Genomic DNA, 20821 nt, shown 5'->3' on the forward strand with positions numbered 1-20821 from the left:
GCTTAAATGCTTTCTGCGTTGTCCTAGTTGCGAGTGAGTGGACAATTATAATAATTATGATTTTGTGCGGATTGACGAACCAAATCCGTTGAGTTACTCTATTGTTTTTGAGACTAATTGCAGCTGTATAATAGACTTTTTAAATATATATTAAATCCAAGACTAATCCAAGACGTATATTTTTAAAAAATACTAATGTGTTTGGTCCTAATGATTTAAAGAATGTTGGATAGAGGTTATAGTGTTAATTATAAATTCACTTAGAAAACATTTCCTCGACAAAGCTAAAATCTTTTTTATAAATGCAAATTTTAATAAATGCAAATTTGAAATTTCAAACTGGATTTTATTCATAAGCTTTCTTATTTCTCCTTTGCTGATTTCATTTATTCGTTTGTTACCAAGTGCTTAAGGCTGACAATGGGTTAAAGCTTTACAGAGTAATGCAAGTGCGTGTGTGTGTGTGGGTGTGGGTGGGGTGTGCACGTGTGTGAGTAGCTCTACGCAGACATACATAAGTTTCCACTGTGTGTGTGTGTGTTTTTTTGCTTTGGACATTCGCATTCATTATTACAAAACGAGAATAGCTAACATTTATCAATTACTTAGAACTACATAAGCTGTGCATGTGTTGCAATTGCCTCCACCGGCATCAGTTGCATCCTCGGAATCCTCAGAATCATCGGAATCGGTAGCCCCATCTGCTGCCTCATCTGCTGGTGCCCCATCTACTTGGCGTTGCCGTCATCATCGATCGCCTTGAATATGATGCCGTAGACATGGTCCACCAACTTGGCCCACGTGGCCGCTTGACTCTCGTCCAAACTGCAGGCGGCGGTCAGCACCTCCAGGATAACGCCTTTCAGTTGCTGAAAACAAAAGGAAAATAACCATTAATATTGATAAATAATGATCACTACATATAATGTATTTGTAACTCATTAAATATTATGAAAATTACAATAGAAAACAAAATGTTTTGATATATGTTCTCAGTACTTACTAAACTAAGTTAAGTTTGGGTATGTTATATTAATAGATTTCAATGAGTTCCATTTATAGATCTTCACTGATCTCAAATTTGTATTCTTCTTATTAATATTATAGTTCTTAAGCACGGCTTACATTGTACGACTCCTTGGAAATGGTCCGCGGAATATGACTAACGGCCACCTTGGTCCAGATCTCGTCCAGCTTCTCCAGATCGCCATCCTGCCCCAGGACCTGGATGGACTCGTCAAAGACTCGGATGATCCTACCCGCATGCGCTCGGAAGCGAGCGTTTCCCTGAAAGAACATCATCCAAAAATAAATCTCCAAACCAATTTTAACTACCATCACAATCCACTCACACTTAGCTCCTCCAGTGGGACATCTCGGAAGGGGAACTTCTCCAGGTTGGACGGATAGCGGTTGAAGAACTGCGTCAGTATCGCCGCTCCAGAGTCTGTGGGTGTTGCCACGGGGATTTCCCAGGTCTTCTTGATCAGTTGCACCTCATCGCTGTTCATGTTTGTGCTCCGTTTTCCGTCAGCTTTCACTCTTTAACTCTCTCTTAGCGCGTTTGGCCCTCTCTTTGTGGCTTTTAAACTGAAAGTGCGGGAAGAAAATGGAATTAAGTCAATTTGGCTCGGCCTCTCTTTTACACTCTAATTGAAATTGACAGTTTTACAATGCATCTCAACGATGTGCCCGGCACAAAAACAAAATCAAAACAACAAACAGTGGCTTATATAAATGTGCGCACAGCACGTGCTAAAAGTCAATGCCTTCGCTGTCGAACAACAAACACAAAAATAACATCATCATCGCCATTATCATTATATCCGAGCTCAAATTAACGTCTGTCAGTTAAGCCGAGGCAAAAGCCCAATACACCTCCCTGCCCCAACCGAAACCCACTTACTCATACATTTTTTAACACTACCCATGTTATAGGGATGGCAGTGTGTAAATTTTGCGGTGATAATGAATATAATATATTAGGTCTACAATATAAATAGGAAATCAATTGGAGCTTTTAAGATATTATGTATTTATAAAAGTTCTAGGGCAAAAAATACGGAAACTTAAAACTATAATATTTATAAAAGTTATAAAAATATTGTTTGCATATTTCCACAACTTTTATAATGGATCATACTTTAGAAAAAATATATATTGTTGGACCTAAAAAAATCCATTTATATTCAAAACACTTTAAATATATATTTTCTTAAAATTCCTTTACCTTAGAGATAGTATATTACTTTTTGACCATACATAAATCGAACTACAAATCGTTTTATGTAATCTCTACCATCTCTAATCGCCTCCCAGTCTGCGTGGCACTCGAGTTCATTAGCTGACCCCACCGCCCACGACCTGCCCCGAGTTGACCCCCAATCCACCAGGCTTTGTGGCTGGCTTTCGCTTGCAAAAATTACCATACCCCTGCTGTTCTGTTCCACGGAGAGCTGGGGAAAATGTGTAAGGTATTGCGAATGGGAGATTGTGGGAGAATTCTCTGTGCTAAAAGCGGAAATGTAAACAGCAAGAGCGCTCAGAAATGCGATATAATATGCAGACCAACAAGATTATGCGGAGAAATCAAATCATATAGGATAGGTACTATAAAAATTTTTATTTATTTACAATTTTTTCAAAACAAATATTTCGGTGATATGCAAATCAGGCGAGAGAAAAACGAATTCCCATGCAAAATAAATATTTATGAGACCACAGGAAAATTCCCATTTAACAGGCGGAATTCGATGAATAATGAATAAAGTATTTAGCTCTCTTCAGTTGAATTTTTTTCTTTTGCTGGATGACAAAAGCATTTCTAGCGAAGGGAAAAACAAAAACAGCAGTCAAAGGAAAGTTTCTTGCTAAAAAGTAAACACAAAAGTTTATTAAAAATTCACAGAGTGACAGACAGACAAACGGAATAGATATGAAACAAGGCAGAAAAAAAGAAAAGTAGGAAAAATGGACTCAAGTGCAGCCGCAGCAGGTGGCCGCCATGTTATTGTTGTTTTTTGCTGGAAAAGGGGAAAACGGGGGAGGTGGGTGGGTGGTGCAGGCAAAGATTGTGCACTATAAAAAATTTGCCATCTCTCAGTAACCTTGTCTAGAAGACCCCTTCGGGGAGCACCAACACACATGCAGCGTGTGTGAGCGCCAGGATGTGTGCTTCTGTGTGTGCGTTTTGTAATATCCTTCATGCCAAAATGGCCTGTGGCTTTTGCGGTTCAAGTCTGGGCCTGTAAGTGTATAAGTGCTGCCCACTGGTGTGCTGGTGTGTGTGTAGTCGCGCGCGTGTGAGTGTGAGTGTCTGCTGCAGTCAAGAGTGAAAAAAGGCAGCAACAAATCAAGCGTTGCCTTGTGGTCCTGCACTGCGAGAAAGTCTTGGGTTTATCTCAGGAAAAAATGTATTTCAAAATACTTATGCCTATATTAAGTATCTAATCTTTTCTACACTCTCCAAAATTCTAAAACAACATATTTTTTGAAGGATTCCCCAAAAATCCTTGGTACAATGAAACTCCATACATTTTAAAGCATACTTTTAGGCACTTTATAAGGAATTTACTAAAATCCTTTGAAGATAAATATCTAACTTAAGCATTTTATTTAAAATTGTTTATACTTAAAACAAATTTAACTGAAATGCAAAACTTAAGATTTTTTCTATAATTTTACTAAATCTTTTAAAGGTCTCAAGGTTTTTCTTTCCGTGTCTTCCGCTATTGTGAGTGCGAGTGAGAGAGTGTTGCCAGTAAGGACATTGAGCGCTTAATTAAATTAAGGCAAACTTGATGGACAGCTACTAGACAGTCAGTCGGGCGGAGAAAGGGGGCGTTGGGAGGTGGAGGTGGAGGTGGAGGTGGGGCGGGATGTTCGGGGTAGTCGGGGCAGGCAGGTCAGGTGTTGCCAAAGTGCCTGCTACAGGACCGTGTTTGTGCCAGTGTTGTGTACGTGTATATTTGTTTTGTGATGCTGCCACTCAAGTGTCGCTATGGATTTGGTTGCAATTCTGTTCCTGCCTCTTTTTTCCCCTCGGTATGTGAATTTATTTTATAGAACTCAAAAACAACATTCTGTCGGTTGCCAAGTGGCAGATGAGAAGTGCTGTGAACTCTCGAAATATGAGCTGGTTTATAACAACTTTTAAACAATTTTCAAAGGCTTGGAAAGTTCACGGTTTACAGAATGTATTTGTATTTATGAAAGTGCTCGTGAGTATGCTGTGATATGTGATGTGAGCACAGATACCATACATTAAAGATAGATAATTCATAATATTTAAATATTATATATAGTAGCATAAACACTATAAGACATCTTAATTTAGACTTTATAATAGACTATATAATATAACAAAAAAATTATTCATGATAACCTATAGTACGTAATTCAAACAAAGAGAGAAATCTTCAGAGTGTTAAAGAAAAATGTTATCAATCAAAAATAAATGGTTAAAAACAGTTTAGTTTTTATAGATTTATAAATATTATAAATTATGGAGAACAATAATCTTTCCGAATACCCAAGATAACAGAACTCATAATGATGAACGAGAAGATAATCTGTTAAATTGCCAAGCATTTAAAATTCAATTCTGGCAAAGCCGCTTAAAAGAAAACCATCGCTTTAAATAAATCCGTAGCTCTTTCAAGCCTCTTAAATTGTCTTTAAAGCCGTAATGCCTGACTGGAACACACACACAGCCACTCAGAGGCACACACACACTGATGCACACTCTTGTTCTCATCACGGGCATTAAGGATAATGACTGCCACAACAACAAGAAGAACAACAAATGGTAATCACAAAAAACAACAATAACAATCTGGTTCTGCCAGAGGCGACACTTGTTTGCAAGGACACCACAGAAATCCATAAATTCCAAGTCCGCTGCTGTGCGGCTCTTTTTTATGGCTGGCAAAAATGCAAAAGAAAAAAAAGAATCAAAATATCAACGATCCCGAAACGAAACCAAATTTAAATAAATACAATACAATCATATAGTACAAGGTAAAAACGCACAGAAAGAGCGTTTTAATCAGCTGTTGCCTGTTGAGCGCCGTCGATGGGGAAGATAGCGCGTATTTACAGTTCGTTAGCCGTGTGCTTTTATTCACCCAATTCTTTCATAATTCCGCTACCGTTCCACTATCATATAATTGTTTACTTTTTTTTTTTAATATTTATTTTCTTTGTAAATTTAATTTCACTCTTCCTATATTTGTTTACAATTTTTTATGGCCGAACTTGATAGGTTTTTGTGTGCCGTTGAGAACCGAAGACCGGACCGTATAGTGCAAATTTTTTGGGGGCTTGAAAGAACCGCACACGTCGCTTTCAGGTTGAAAACTGAGCGCGGGCAAATTGTGGGGCCTTCAGCGGAGCGAATTCACCAATTTCACACTCTCTGCCGGCAAAGATTCGCGAGAGAGAGCCCGCCAAAACCTTGTGGAGCAAAAGCTACCCACTGCAGAGAGTGAGAGCAGGCACAGGGGCGTAGTTCAAGGGGTTTAAAAGGTCTGCCACCTGCCCAAACAATTGGTATGCCAATCAGGCCTTACGCTTAGTTATGGTCAGTCTACCCATAACTCCAAATATATAGTTTTAAGTACCATATAGGTAGGACTTTGTCAAACTAACACGCCCAAAATATATCATATCCCAGTGACACCTGTGGACCCTCCGAGGTTATTGAAGAGCGTAATGCTGGCTTCAACAAAGCTATCTCCAAAAAGCTTAAGACCAGAAACATGAAAAGCTTATATAACAGGTAAGAACGCGGTTTGTTTAAAAATACAATATAAGCTAAGCTTTAAGAGTGTTAAACAAATATTTAATATTCCTATTGGCATAGTTCACGTATATATTTGGTTGGCATATTCAAAATATCTTGTTGATTAAGGAAATTAGGGTGTCATCCTTATAAAAATAGATCTAAATGAAATTCATAAAAATTTAATTATCACTGACAAACATTTATTACAGATTATATTAATCAAGAATTTATATTTTTATTAACAAAATGCTGACTTAAATATTCTTATCATAAAATCTATCGACTGCTAAATATGTTTACAATCCCCAACAAACAAGTGCGCTTTTTCTTATCAACTGAGTAATCGCTGCGCTGTACTATTTTTAAAAAATCTATTCACTATCACTAACTGAACAAATGCCCCTAGCAAATACCTATTGAGCTCTAGTAAACCAAGAGGCCAACAAGTAATACCAATGTCTTCCACACAGAATAAGTTCCATTCAAATATCACACACGGGTTGTTTGTTCTCCACTCATTTGAATGGGTATTGAAAGCAAAGACAATTTAGGAACTCAATCAACTCAATTAAAAATATTTGCATTTATAGATACGATAGAACACTAGATTTCAATTCACACTCACAGTTTTTAATAAATGCCGAGCAACTGCTCCCGACGCTGTTATAATTTGAACTGAATAACATTTCTGTCTTGCCTCGGCCTTTTAAAAGATTTCCAAACGGCAGCAACAACAGCTACAGCTACTAACTTAACGCAAAAAAACGACGCTACAAAAGTTCCCGAACTGATAATCTTCGTTCACTATCATCCAGAAACCGAGGCAGGTCGACTGGTGAGGGACAACTGTGGATCGGGTCAACTTGGGTGAAAGTATACGTATTGTTTACCTATTTCCCAAGATATGGTAAATATTGCGTGAGAGTATTCGTGGATATTTTAAACCATAATTAATGCTCTAATCAATGGAACACGCGCTACGAAGCTTCAGGCTATTCAAAGTTTCGGGAATCAATGGAACGAAAGAAGAACCGCCAACAATCCGGTTTTGGGTATACTTCAAGTCGTCTGGAACTTGTAGAGTCGACCAATATCTACAAATATAAGAAGATGAGCCAATTAAAATCAAATTTAAAAAAAGGTTCATTTTCTAATTAAAAAAAAATTTTTATTTCAATTTCGTTATGAGATAAGGTTAACTATGGTGAAATAGAATATCAACTTGAATATTTTTGAATGAAAAGATTAAAAGACATTATTTTCTTATCAATAAGTAATTCATTTTTGTGCTTTGATTAGTTTTAAGAATAAAACGTGATTGATCATTAATTCGAATGAAATTCAAAAAATTAAGAGGTAACCAAAATACGCCTGGCATCTGCAAACAATTCCTTAAAGTGGAAAACCTTGCACATTTGCATGCAAATATTGGATTGTAAGAAAATAAACAAATCGCTTAACTTAGAAGAACAAACCAGATGCTATTCAATTTGTACGTACTTATAAGCAAAAAGTAAATATGCATTCAAAAAAAAAATTGTTGTTAGACACTTATTAATATGTGAACTTAAATCAATAAAGAACTCTTGAATTGGGTGTCATTTGCAAAAGAAATTGCTTTTATTCGTGACAAGCTATTTGTTTTGTTTTTACTAAGATATGTTTAAATAAAATTAATTTAAAAATTGCATGTGGCATTACCAAAAAAAATATGCTACGTTTTTACTTTGTATTAAATTGTGAATATTACTACGGTTCTTATTGCTTCTTACTCTTTCTTTAGCGTTCGACTATTAAATATAATCAATTTGGCTGTAATTACACTGCCGTGGAGATAATAGAAATGTAGCATGTTGTTGCTATAAAAAAAAACGTCATGCCCTAAGAATATTTAACACTTTAACTTTAAGTGTGCAATTATACAATATTTTGCTCACAATTTATTTTTTAATTTTTTTTTCCAAGCACGTCACAGTTTCCTGTTGAAGGTTTTTTTGTGGTACACACTATGGTTTAGACCCAAAATGGGTGTAATTATATTGCAGTCGAGACGACAATACAAATGACGCGTTATTTGGTGAAACAAACAAATTGCTAATTGCGTGATTAAATTATTTGTTTAAGTGCTCCCAAATGCCTGATTCCAGTCACGTTGTTGTTTATTATTAACGCTTTATGCATAAAATTGTTTAAGTACCAAGAACTTTTCTGCCAGCCCAGCCATATGTTTATTAGGATGTGTAAGTTTTTTTTAAAATTTTTACGATATCAGTAGCATTATTAAAATGGAAGTTACATAAATATAAGGCTTTTAAAAGCAGGTTGTTATTTAACTAGCTTTCGTAACTGACAAGTTTAAAATAAAAACGTTTTAAAATGAAAATTCAATGATCTTCTTCTGTTAATATGAAAATCTACGAAATGCATGATACCTATAAAACCTTTGAAAATACGCCATATGTGAACAGTTAAGATATTTAATTTAAATATTACGTTAAAATTTAATTGGTACAAAACACCATTAAGACATTAACTCAGCAAGCTCTCTTTCTATGAACATAGGATTACTTTGGTTAAATGTTTTCCTTGAAAATGTATTATTAAAGTGCACCATATGTTGGCATATTTTATTTGATGAAACTTTAAGTTGGGTAAACACATATGTACACAGAAGGCCCAATGAATCCGCTCCTGAGCAAGCAAAAAGCTGCTGGCGAAGCTAAAAGCGAAAACAAACGACAACAGATGATCCCCAGAGAGCCCTTACAGAAACAGAAAAGAGAGGGAGAGCGGTTTATCCAATTTTTTGGGGCTCTACTCATATATTCAGCATGTGAGCATACGAATCTGGACTGGAACCATCCGCTCAGTGGCGATTTGGCCACAGAGGCAGTCGGTCGGTCGAAATGAGCAGATAAAACTCGATCAACGCAAAAGATTTGGGCTAAAGATAAACACCGAATATACGGGGACACAAACAAAGGCGAGAAAACAAATGTTTGACTAATCGTAATTAGATAATTAAACCACAATGGACGCAGTGCAGCAGCAAACAAACAGCGGTAGCAACATCGATAGCGCCAAATGCCAGAAGCTAAAGAGATTCGTGATCGTAGGCCTGCTGATCACCATTGGCATCTTGAGTTGGCATTTCTACGGTGAGTTAAGAGTCTCCCATAGATCTCTTTTAAAAGAGAAGGCTCGTTAACTGGTTCTTCTCTTAGAGTACTTCCACAGCAAGCCACTGCCCAAAACCCCCGATGACGTCTTGACCCTCTCCAAGAACCTCTATGCGGAGGAGACCGAGGTCAGTCCGTACCTCTACAAGGTGAATCTCCAGGGGAAGACCACGCCGGGTGCTCATGACGATCGAGCCCCCAGGAGGTAAGTAATGATGATGTGATAATACGCCGAAGGTTTCCAAAATGCATTTAGGGTTTCGATTGTTTTAACTCATAAAGAATCTAAAAGAGATTAGAAATAAACAAAATTATAGATCACATATTTTTAAACGATTTAGAACTTTGTTTAAGATTTTCAAGTTTTCGAATTATATTTCAAAGACTGTGGTGTATATTTATGCAATCCATAGATGACTAATTTTCTTATATCTCGTTAATATTTTTACCTTCCAGTCTTTTTGAACTGCATCAGGATTTATTGGCCAAAGATTCCAACTCCACCACCGCCCTTCTCATGAGACTCTTCGACAACTACGAGTTGGATGTGGCGGTGGCAGAGCACCCAACCCCTGAGCACATTGAGGAGCAGCACGATTTTCTCAGGACTGTGATGAATACTCGGGTTATGAAGCTGACCATGAGATATCTGGTCAAAAAGGGTAAGACTATCTCACATTAAAAGTAACCACATGATCATCTCCCATCGAATTCCTTCTAGACATTGTGAGCATCGAATATGATGATCAGCTGCGTTTGCTGCAGGAACTTTGGTTCACTCCGTACTCCCGGGGTCGTGGCATCGTGGGCAGCTCCAGTTTCGAGCACGTCTTCATGGCGGAGATACGGGACCAAAAGGTCCTGGGACTGCACAATTGGCTGTATTTCGCAGACCAAGAGCAACGCGGAAATGTGGACTACAAGGGCTGGCTGAGCCACAAGGAAACGGGAAAGGTAATATATCTATATGATACAAGAGATACGTATAATATAAATCTAAAATATATTTAAATCCTTTCTAGAACAACCAAATGGTACTGAGTGTTCGCTACACGTACCAGAATCTCAACAAGCCAGTTACTGGATTTTTCGTAGGCACTTCTCCCGAGTTGGAGTTGTCCCTCTATACCGCCTGCTTTTTGACCACCGCGGAGAAGGAGCCCTGCCACATTCAGCTGGGGCATGCCTCAGTTCCGATTGTCTCTCATGGATGGAACTGGAATGGTATGCGCCTGATAGCCTCCGCCTATCCCGACAGCTCCTAGATCATCGTTTCCCCTACCATCATCCATTTCGGAAACTCAATAAAATGAGTTACTGCTACCTCATCAGAAAAGGCAAAAGGCTAACCTCCAAACTCAAAGTCAAGTTCATTTTATTTTGCCACTTTATGAGTGCTTCTTGGCCCAATTGTCTCTAGCAATTGACGAGGATGTCAGTCAGGACACGAAGATTGTTCGTCTGTCAATCATTTCGGTTGTTTTGACAGCATTGCGTGGCCCAAAGCACTTGGCCTTACATCATGAAGTTGTTTATTAGTTCTAACATTAATAGTTATTACCGGCGGAAGTCAAGCAAGTCAATTGCTATTATGTGAGATTGTGACGTTTAAGTATTATGCAGTCATTAAACCTGCTTCACAATGGATTCACTTTCCCAAGCTTTATGTAAAATGGGGTGTCATATCTCGTCTTTCATCCTAAACAATATAGGTTTTATACATTTTTTGAGAACTAAAAAATAAATACTAAAATGTAGCCCCTTTAATTAGCTAGAAATTAAATATAACATGTAAATCCTTGTAAACTTTGATTTCTAATTCTTTTATTAGTTAAAAAACATGGATTTCCTTTGGTTGATTATTTCTGGAACACATGAGTAGAAGTACGTAGGTTGACTGAAGAAACTGTTGCTGGAGAACTGGGTGCTTCTAGATGGCGCTCGATGGTGACTGTCTCGTTGGCAATGTCCGTCTGCTGGACGACGGCCGGAGCACTTGATCTCCTGGCCGTGATGATGGTGGTGTGGGCAGGGGATAAGCTATCATCCTCCTGGGAAGCTTCCCCCAGCACCAAGAAGGTCTCGCTGAGATCGGCCAGCTCAGAGCAGGTCTCATCGTTGGAGGAGCGCATCAGGCTGGGACTACTGATGGAGCACTCCAGCGTCTGGCGATCCTCGCAGTCGGGACTCCAGCTACTTCTTGCCGGCGGCTGACGCGGCAGGCTGTTGTGGCAGAGTGGATTTTCCGCCGGCGACTGCTCCAGCAGAAGCTGCTGACCCCACAGCTCCACTGCCCGGGCGCGATTGTGGTCGGCCCGTTGCGGATAAGGGTGTTCCAGCTGTTCCGGATGATCCTGTTGCTCCTGCTCCACCAGTTGCTGCTCCTCCTCCGCCCGTTGCTGGCGGAGATGTGATGCCCGTTGTGGCCGCTGCCAACGGCGGTGGCGATCTGTTGTAGTCCGTGGCCACTCGCTGGGAGGCAGCTGGTGTTTGATATTGGGACTGGGGCTGTGGCTGACTGGCTGCGGTGCCTCCTGCCGTGGCGTCATACTGGTATCCAGACTGTCCATAGTCAGTGGCTCCGTAATCATAGCCTGCTCCCGTATCCCCATAGTCGTACTGCTGACCCTCGTATTGCTGCTGACCATAGGCACTGGGATCATAGGCTGCTGCATCGTACTGCTGCTGATCGTAGGCACTGTAATCGGTGTTGTAGGCGGCCAGATTGGCGCTTCCGGCGTTGGCGATGTTGCTCTCGGCCAGCGATGGTTGCTGCTGTTGCTGTTGTGGCTGTTGCTGCTGCTCCGCCTGCTGCTGCTGCTGCAGTTGTTCGGCCTGTTCCCGTTCCCTCTCCCGCTCCCGTTCCCTTTCACGTTTCTCCCGCTGCTCGGGGAGTTGCTGGAGCTCCCGGTCACGCTCCTCCCGCTCCCTTTGCCTGTCGAGATCCTGCTGCTGTTGTTGCTTCTCGCCCAGGCCAAGGTTGTCCTTGAGATTCTCGTCATCGTTATCCTGGAGTCCATAGTCGGCGATGCTGCTCTTGCGACCTGGGACAGCTGATCCTGCTGCTGCTGCTGCGGCTGCAGCTGCTCCTGCTGCAATGCTGGCTGCTGTGGTGGCTGCTGCCGAGGCGGATGCACTTGCTCCATCGGCCAGGCCAAGACCTCCGCTTGTATAGTCTTCATCGCCGGCGCCGTTGTGTGGTTGTGGGGTGCTTTGTATGGGTTCGATTGGGGTGCCATATGTCGCTGCCTGGTAGTCGTAAGCGGCTGTGTGAGTACAAAAATTTTGATTTTGATTAGAGTGGCTCGCCAATCAAATGCAGTTAGTGTTAGGGTGGATTGGTTGTGTGTAACTGGGTCTAGGTATCGGCTTTCTCGGCGAGATCCAACTCCTGGACTTCGGCTTCCGGTTCTGATGGGGTTGTGAGATCGTTTTAGTATTAGGGTATGTGTAAAGGGGGTGCTCTACTTCGTTTGTAATCCCCTTTTGGGGGAATTTACCTTTTCCAGGAACTAAGCTAGTATAATCATGTGGTGAGCTATCTAATTTACTCATATGCTCCTCATTACTCAACATGCGATTGGATAGATATTCTAGATTCGATTGTAAAGCAGATATTTCCTCTCTTCAAGTTGGTTATAGAAAGCGGTTTATAGATAGAGAAACAGAGAAAGAGACAGGAGGAAAGAAAGAGGAAAAACCATATTAGTCAAGTACTGAAAGGAATTATTACCATCGAGGATTCTATGGGGTGCTCCTCCCGCATCTCCTCGGAGCTCAGCTCCGGGGATCCCTTGTGCACTGGCAGTTGTGATTTGTATTTGCCCCAGATTTGACGGAGGCGTGACATCAGTTGCTCGTTTGTGGCTCGTAACTGCTGCTTCTCCAGACTGTATTTCAACCAAAAAACAGTAAATGTGTCAACTTAAGTTAACAAATTAAATCTACTTTAACAATAGTTTCAAAGTGCAAAATGTAAAACTAAATATTCTTTGTGCTTTGAATATAAAATAGTTAAAATGGTTTAAGATCCCATTTCTCAATGTCATGCTAACTATTGTCATTGAGGTTAGTTGCTATTTCGGAAAAACTTTTTTCAAAAAGTGATATCAAGTTAGATTGATATCACTCGTTCGTAAAATTACTTCACATTAAGAAAACGAATGCAACGGATAATCAACTATAACCTTAAAATTACATTGAGAAATCGGACCTAAATATTTTAAAGTATTGCTACCGCCCATAAATATTTTTCCTAGGCTTATACCTTAAACTTAAGACTACTTTGTGGCTTAAAAAAACACTATCAAAGCTTGGTGGCCTGCTCCTGCTCCTCCGCTTCCTCGTCCTCCTCCTCGCGATCCTCCCGATCCCGATCGTTCTCCAATTCCGCCAGCTGCTCATCGATGTGAGCCAATTCCGGCGACGACTCCTTAACAAAGGTTTCGTTCAGGGCCTGGGCCACCTCATCCACCTCCTTGATGAAGGTTTCGTTGAGGGAGCGAGTGACCTTCGCCGGTTTAAGCTGCTTGGGCACCAAGCGCACATTGACGTCCACTTTAACCGGAGGACGTGGCTTCTTCGCGTGGCAACCATCGCGTCGCAGCAGTTGCTCAAAGTACAACTTTGGCTTGATGCTGGCACTCAAGGCATTGCTCCCGGGACCTCTGCAGGCAGTGGATGTGGCATCTGCCGATGTTGCTGCCATGCCACCAGCATCCACCGTCAAATGTTGAACTTGACACGTGGGCTGACAGGCATTTATAGGACTACCACTGCTGAGGGTCTGTTCCAAAACTAGATGCTGTTGCAGCCAAGGCAACGGCTCTGTTTTGCAGGGATGACAGCAGGAATGACCAGGATGTTGCTGCTCGGCGGTGGTGTTGCTGCTGTTGCAGATATTGCTGGTGGTGCGATGCTGGTGGTGCTCATGGTGGTGGTGCGTGTCTAGGGTGTTCTTGCTGTGCGTGGTTTGTGTACGCGCTTTGCTGGCCGATGTTGCCGATGCTGTTGATGTTGCTGTTGGCCTGTTGCCGTTGCGACTGCGGCAACATGCAACACTCGTCTCGCTATTGCTGTTGCTGCTGCGCCTGCGCAATGTATGGATATGCTCATGCTCGTGTCTGTGTCGCATGAAACTGGGGCAAAAGCATTTGGACTTGGATGTTGCTGATGTCGCTGATGTTGCTGATGTTGCTGGTGTTTCTGATGTTGCTGATGACTCCACTCTGCTTCTGTTCTTGTTGTAGCTGGAAATCTTGGGAAGCGGTGGCATTTTGGCCAGTTCCTGGGCCAGACGCTCATTGCTTCTGATTATATTCCTCAGGATCTCATCGCCCTCGCCAGCAGCAACATCTGCTGTGCTAGCAGCAACATCATCAGCAGCAGCAACATTTCCTAGAATATCGGTCAGTTCCAAATCAGGCAGCAAAGTGAACTCGTTTGCGCTTTCTTTTATTGTTGTAGGAACTGCTATTGCTGTTGTTGTCGTGGTCAAAGGCTCGCTTATTGTTGTTGTTGGCATCACAAGATCGCAAATTGGTTCTAATTACCATGAAAATTGCGTGGCAGGCAGGCAGCAAAAGAAAGGTTTGAAGAAGTACAAGTACAGCGTGTTAATCCAGTCTCAAGCCAAGTCGAGAGGTTTATTGGTATTTTTTTTGCTTTTTCTTTGGTGTGGAACGAATCTCGGAAAAGAAAATTGGTGTTCGGAATACTGGTGGGAAAACTTTGGTTTTGCTTTGGGTTGGCCTTGAATTTCATATTGCGCTGTGCGGTGGTTTCCATATGTCAGAAGACTTTCAATCAAATGTTCACATACCATTATATAAGGTGTCTATTATTATAATAAAATAGTAACTAAGTAACTAAATCGAACTTTTAAAATTATAGCTATCGTATTCAATTTCTAAAAGCTTGGTGAATAGCTTGGTTAATATTTGAGCATAATTACTTGTGCTTGTAGGTCGTATCCTCTAATTTGCCCGTTAGGGTCTTGCACTCGTTCGTCAGTTTATCCATGAGTTGCTTCTGAGATGTTATCATTTCCTCAAGCTCATTTACCGTTCCCGCTACAAACAGACATTTAACGGTTTAGTTATATGGATGGGTGTATATTTTGAAATGGGATTGGAATAAATGCAACGCGCTACAGATCAAAACTCATGGATAAACTATTGAACATTTCCCTGTAAGCAATTTTAAGTTCGAATCTTTGGTATAACTTGAAATTTTTCAGTTTAGTTTTCACACACGCAGAACACAATAGGATCATCAATAGCTTAACCAGAGTTTATAGAGAGGATAGTGATAGTAAGTGATAGAGAGTGTGGAAAGACAAAAGTGATCCAGTGAGAGTACTATTTTAACCCACTTACCATGCTTATCCTGCATCTCTGAGATTCGCTTGTCTAGATCTTTTTTGGTGGGTCGTATTTCGTTTTTTAGCTCCCCATAAGCAAGCTGTAAAAGTAAGATATTAAGTCAAAGGATTTTATAATATAATAATTCAAGAAAATAAGTATGCAATTATTATGCAATTGCAAGGTTATGCAAAATTTCTTTAAATAAGATATTACGTGATTTTAAACATTTCTTTACTTTTACCTTCTAGCTATTTTAGTGACTTCAGGATCACTTGAACCACTCACCTCCTTCTCCAGATTGGCTATCTCATCGTTGAGCCGCAGGACCTCCCTTTTGGAGTGCAGGAGATCGGCATCCCCCCGATCCAGTCGCTGCCTCAGCGAGTTTATCTCGGCGTTGAGACGAGCTGCCTCCGTCTTGGTCTCCCTGGCAGCCCGATCCAACTGCAGGCGCAGCGAGGTGATGTCCTGCTCCAGGGATTGCTTCTCCGCATTCACCTGTGCCATGTCCGCCAGGAAGGTGGTCCTATTGGCTCTCAGTTCCATTTTGAGCTCTTCAATCTGCGAATTGCGACTGGCCACATCCCGTTTGAGATCGGTTTCATAGCGCTTCTGGCGTTCCAAATCCAACTGCAGCTTGGCCACCTGCTCCCACTGGCAGCTGAGATCGCCACCCAGCTGATCCACCTGGCTGTTGTACCGCCTCTCGGCACTGGCCCGCTCCTCGGCCAGCCGCCTGGCCATCTCGTGCTGCAGCTCCCGGACCCGCTCGTGCTGGCGATCCAGTTCGTCCCGGAGATGACGCACCTCCAGCTCCGCCTGGGAGCGCTCCATCTGCACCAGATCGCTGATGTAGCGCTTGGAGGAGGCACTTCCCTGACCCTGGGCCTTGGCCTCATCCAGGAGTCTCTGCAGGTGGCGAACACTCTCCTCCAGAGTCAGCTTATCCTGCTGCAGGGTCTCCAGCTGCTTGCGATGCAACTCGCAATTGGTTCCTCCAGTTAGAGTGGCCACTGTAGATAGTGGATCGGTGTGGGCCAGTTTCCTTTTTAGCTCCTCGTTTTCGGTCCTCAGACGTCTCAAATCGATGCTGGCCTGCATCAGCTCGGCTTCCAGTTCGCTAATCCTGGCCTCGTAGACAATATTTGGAGCACTGGCATATCGAGGACTCTGAACCTGTCCCTTACAAGTACTTTTCCTTGGAGTCGAAGGGGTCTTACGTCCACTGGCGAACACCAGGTGCTCATCGCTATCCGAGGAAGGACTAGTAGTGTTAATAGGCGGTTGCGACTTCCCAGAACCCAGAGCCACCAGCTCAGATCGAGCATTCTCCGTGAGCTGTTCGTTTTCATTAATCACATCCTTGACTTTACCCAAGAGATTAGTCAACTCATTGCGGCAGTACTTGGACTCCTTTTCCAGTTGCTCTATGTAGTCCTCCTGCTTCTCGATAAAGCTAAAGATCTCCACGGGAGCCGGAACACTGTCGGCGGGAAGAGGAGCAGCTGGAGGAACCGAGGCGCTCGGGTAGAGAGCCGGGGTGGAAGCCAGGTTCTCCTTGGAAGCCGAGAGATACCCCGAGGTATAGCTCTTCTTGGGGCGATACGAGCTAATCCGCGACTTCTGGCTGGGCGACAAGTACTTGGAAATGTCCGAGAAGACGGGACGCTCAATAACCTGAAAGATATGGAAGTTCAAGGACCTTTTACATACTCTCTTGAGGGTACACCCACCGATAGGTTGTCGGAGAAGTTGTCTCCGGAATCCTCGTTGAAGTTGCGCAAATAGGAAGACACACCTGCTCCTCCTCCTCCTAACTTAGGTGCCACATAGGAGTTATCCGCCAGCATCACCTTGAGGCGACCCACTGCCTCATTGTAGGCATAGTTGGTGTAATCCATGGTCTTGCTCTTCTTGCTGATGCCCCCCTTGGAGGACTTCATCGGGAAGTTTCTAAAAAATTACAGGGAAGAAGGGGGACACTTCTAAGATCACATTTTTACACAGAATTTAAACTAGAGAACCGAGTTGCTCAGCAACTGAAATGGAAAATGGAACTAAGGCCCGAAACGAAAAAAGCGAAACTGAAGCTGACCTTTCGGGGTGACAATTGGACTTGGTGTTGCAGTTGTTGCCAGGACGACAGGTTGGCCAAAATACAACTTTAACCCTGCTCCTGTGGCCGAGTGCATACGTCATGGTTGAACAAACACCTACTCGGGGGTTGTTAAATCTACGCCACCCTTCAGCAAGTGATTATAGATCCACATAAGAAAAACTATCTATTAAGGCAAGGAACAGGTTAGATTTATAAAAGAAGTTGGACATGAATTTTCGATCTAAAAAGTAACAACCAGATTTTGGACTTTGATTTTCTACATTTTTGTTAGACGTCCGATTTAATATGAAATAATTTTTTTAACAGCCAATTTCCAGTTATACTCATAATTAATTGAAAATTGAAAATAATTACGATTTTAAAGAAAAAATCTGTAACACGTTTAATGAGTTTAAGAATGTTTTAATAGTAATTATGAAAGATGGATCAAATTATATCTAATACTCATTTCAATCCACCTTTGAAATAAGGGTTTAATATATTAAAAAGAACGTTCATGCTAATACTTAAGAAAATAAATTTTCCGTCCCATCTAGATTTCATCAATTACACAAAAATCACTACATTTGTATCTTATAGTCTATTGTTTGACAAACGGATAATATTCTACGAGTCTTAAAAAAACGTTTACTCCGCAAAAATGATTATTAAATACTGAAATTTATTATCTAATCCTGAATTTGGGGAACTACTTTAATGTAGTTAGCATTTTTGTTAAAATTTTTTGTATTCGATTTTATTTTCTGATGTTGTAACTAGCAACCTTTCAATGTTGCATAATTGCACTGTCTTTCCTCAAAAGAACTTGAGATAAACTGCTTTTGTCAGCTGCTTGAGAAACAATTCAAGGGACAACTACTTAGTCCAACATCTCAAGACATCTTGAAAGTTAGAAAGTTCCAGCTCCTTTCCCCCCGAAGGATTACCTCGATCGCCTCTTAATCCGGCCACCCGCACTGCTCACGCTGGCGAGGCTCTCCCTGTCCGAGTATCCGGTGCACCGCTGCTGGGTGAGATGACGCAGGTCGTCGCTCGTCAGCAGCGAGGACGATGTCAGATGACCGAAGTTGATGTTGCCCGCTTGGACTTGCGGTTGGTTCTGGGTGCTCCGGGTACTTTTCGGTTGGTACAAAGGGGCGCCGTACTTGAAGAAGTTGTCTGCTTTCATTTTACACGGTGGGGAAGGGGTATAGGGGCATTTGGGGGGAACTTGGCTAAAAGTTTGTGGCACAATCCAACATGCAACTTGGCGCCGGAGGTGGGGGATCACTTGTGGTATGCACTTCCTTCCGCCTTGCGGTCTGCACTTTAATTGTTTCTTTGTTTCTCGGCGGAAGAGTGAGCGACAGGACGACAGGACGACGACGCGATGAAGTTGAACTGAAACGGCCGCAAACACAAGTCGGTGCTTTTATAGACTCGGGAGGTCTAAACCCCCTCTCCCTACAACCGACCTCCCATGTTTATATGGTTTACTGGGCCCTGGTAATGGGTTTGGTGCCACGTCGTGCCCTGTCAACAAAGATTCCAAAACACTCCCATTAGCATTTCCTTCGCTGCAATGCTATGGTCGCCACGGCAACTCAAGTCCTGGAATTGGAATCTCTTCGGTGTGGGCTCGTCTCCTGTTTGATCGATACCAAATACCAAAAGGGGGACTCGACTCGTCAATGCACTGGAGACACGCTCATTTGTGCCAATATTTGGTCATATACATAGCCCCACTCAGGTCTTCCTCCTCATGGGTTGTTCAACTTTGGGCCTGTCTTTCTGTGCCGAATCGAGGCCAAAAACGTTTTCATTGCATATTTTAAGGGCCCCTAAGTGGGTTTATGTCTGCAGTTATATTTAGTTTCGAGTTACTTTAGTTACTGACTGGTTTAATTAGAATCAATTAATATTTAAAATGGGGTAACAAGGTCAAAGTGTCAAAAGAGAACCACTTTTTAGTGGGTTAAAAGCGTGACATGCAAGTAAAAGGATACGATAAGTACTATGGTATTGCCTGAAATGGCAAAGTACTCTTACCGAATTCCTCTCTCTCTTGAAGACTATTAAATTTCAGAATTCAGTTGCCAGGGGCCAAGCTACTGCCACATGTGGTAACCGCCTAGGAACGCCAACAATTGATTGTCGATGTTCCTATAACTTATGGCCAAATCACAGACATTTAATAGCCCAAATAACTCAGGCTCGGTAGCCGTCGATGGAGCGGCTCCCAGCAACCCCGCGACCCCACGGATGTCCCCCCACTTCCTATGCCCCCAGAGCCTGATCAGGCGATCCGTGGAGATCCGAGGCGAACCCATCCCAAGTGCAGCCACACAATCAATCAATGCAATCTCTGTTATCATGAATAATTTCCTAGCGGGCAAATGCACAGCAGCAGCAGCAGCAGAACAACAGCGGCAGAGCCAGAAACCCTTTTGGCCAAAAACAGGAGGAAAGGGCAAAAATAAACCATTTTCCTGCACACTTTCAGCCCTTTTCCATATATTATCAGCTTCTTGCGATTTAATTACCCAGGCCATGGAAAACAGCAGCAATAACAGCAACAATAAGAGCAACTGCAGCAACAGCAGCCAGCGAAATTAACCCTCTGAGATAAACGCATAATTCCGTGTGCAAAAATCTTCAAGACAATTCATAAACATAACCTACACGAACCCAGTCTCTGAAGTGGCCGTGTCCGCATGGGTATAGGTGTATGCGAGTCTTATCGATCGTGGTCAAGAGCAGCGGCAAGAGACCCGAGCCCGAACCCAAACCATGTCCAGTCCCAATCCAAGTTGGAAGCCCTCGGGGCGCTCTCAGCAATTTTCATTGCTCCAGCTCCTGCCACGGCAACTTCTCCAGCTGCACAGGGAGAAATAGGGGAAGTTATGAGTTATTATTATAGCCAAGTAATGTACGAAGAACCATTATATTGGTTGAGTTCAAATATTAATAATAATTATATAACAAATAATTAAAAAAATTATATATAAATAATTATGGTATAATATGGTATATAGTTTAGTATATATTTTCCAAGTACTTGAAGGGATTTAAAAAATATATCATACCTACAAATATTATTGTTCCTCATATAAAAAGATAAGAACTTTTAAAGACTTGATTAAAATGTGATGATTGAACATAGACTAACATCTTTAGTCAAATAAGTATTTATTTGTTAATTTTCTCGGTACTGGATATTACAAATTACCTCTAAGCTTTTCCTATAGCTACTGCTATGGGGCTTCAAGCTTATATATCTACTGGTTAAATTTTATAGTTTTGTTTCCTGTCGAGGGTATATAAGATAGTCGAATCTTATAGACTTTAAGAACCTTTAAGTTTAATATAATGTGATTTTACTATACACATTTTT

At 41.8% G+C, this 20821-nt stretch overlaps 3 protein-coding genes across 9 annotated transcripts; 1 reads left to right on the forward strand and 2 right to left on the reverse strand.

Moving 5' to 3' along the window:
* Positions 1 to 325: 325 nt before the first annotated feature.
* Positions 326 to 6543, reverse strand: glob1 (globin 1). 2 transcript variants are annotated; one of them, XM_036817464.3, is made up of 4 exons: positions 6411 to 6543; positions 1353 to 1590; positions 1126 to 1287; positions 326 to 869 (listed from the first exon to the last, which is right to left on the reverse strand). In XM_036817464.3, exons 2-4 carry the CDS (start codon positions 1509 to 1511, stop codon positions 729 to 731), a joined length of 462 nt encoding a protein of 153 aa, XP_036673359.1. In that variant the 5' UTR covers positions 1512 to 1590; positions 6411 to 6543; the 3' UTR covers positions 326 to 728. The 2 variants fall into 2 exon arrangements, with proteins under 2 accessions (XP_036673359.1, XP_036673360.1); XM_036817465.3 differs by lacking the exon at positions 6411 to 6543 and adding an exon at positions 5032 to 5258.
* Positions 6544 to 8645: 2102 nt separating this feature from the next.
* On the forward strand, positions 8646 to 10770 carry EndoU (Endoribonuclease U-specific). Its single transcript, XM_036817433.3, has 5 exons — positions 8646 to 8943; positions 9010 to 9169; positions 9421 to 9626; positions 9686 to 9918; positions 9987 to 10770. The coding sequence occupies exons 1-5, from the start codon at positions 8817 to 8819 to the stop codon at positions 10227 to 10229; spliced, it is 969 nt and encodes a 322-aa protein (XP_036673328.3). The 5' UTR covers positions 8646 to 8816; the 3' UTR covers positions 10230 to 10770.
* On the reverse strand, positions 10757 to 18805 carry LOC108016084 (serologically defined colon cancer antigen 8 homolog). 6 transcript variants are annotated; one of them, XM_070995674.1, is made up of 8 exons: positions 18375 to 18786; positions 17063 to 17282; positions 15615 to 17006; positions 15342 to 15426; positions 14918 to 15035; positions 12465 to 12589; positions 11449 to 12230; positions 10757 to 11363 (listed from the first exon to the last, which is right to left on the reverse strand). In XM_070995674.1, exons 1-8 carry the CDS (start codon positions 18614 to 18616, stop codon positions 10824 to 10826), a joined length of 3504 nt encoding a protein of 1167 aa, XP_070851775.1. In that variant the 5' UTR covers positions 18617 to 18786; the 3' UTR covers positions 10757 to 10823. The 6 variants fall into 6 exon arrangements, 4 of the variants coding, with proteins under 4 accessions (XP_070851775.1, XP_036673325.3, XP_036673323.3 ...); XM_036817430.3 differs by lacking the exon at positions 10757 to 11363 and having other exon boundaries at positions 12195 to 12375; positions 18375 to 18795; XR_010654503.2 differs by lacking the exons at positions 10757 to 11363; positions 14918 to 15035 and having other exon boundaries at positions 11987 to 12230; positions 18375 to 18795.
* Positions 18806 to 20821: the final 2016 nt, after the last annotated feature.

The sequence above is a fragment of the Drosophila suzukii genome, chromosome 3 (assembly GCF_043229965.1).
Source record: "Drosophila suzukii chromosome 3, CBGP_Dsuzu_IsoJpt1.0, whole genome shotgun sequence".
Classification (NCBI taxonomy): Eukaryota; Metazoa; Arthropoda; class Insecta; order Diptera; family Drosophilidae; genus Drosophila; species Drosophila suzukii.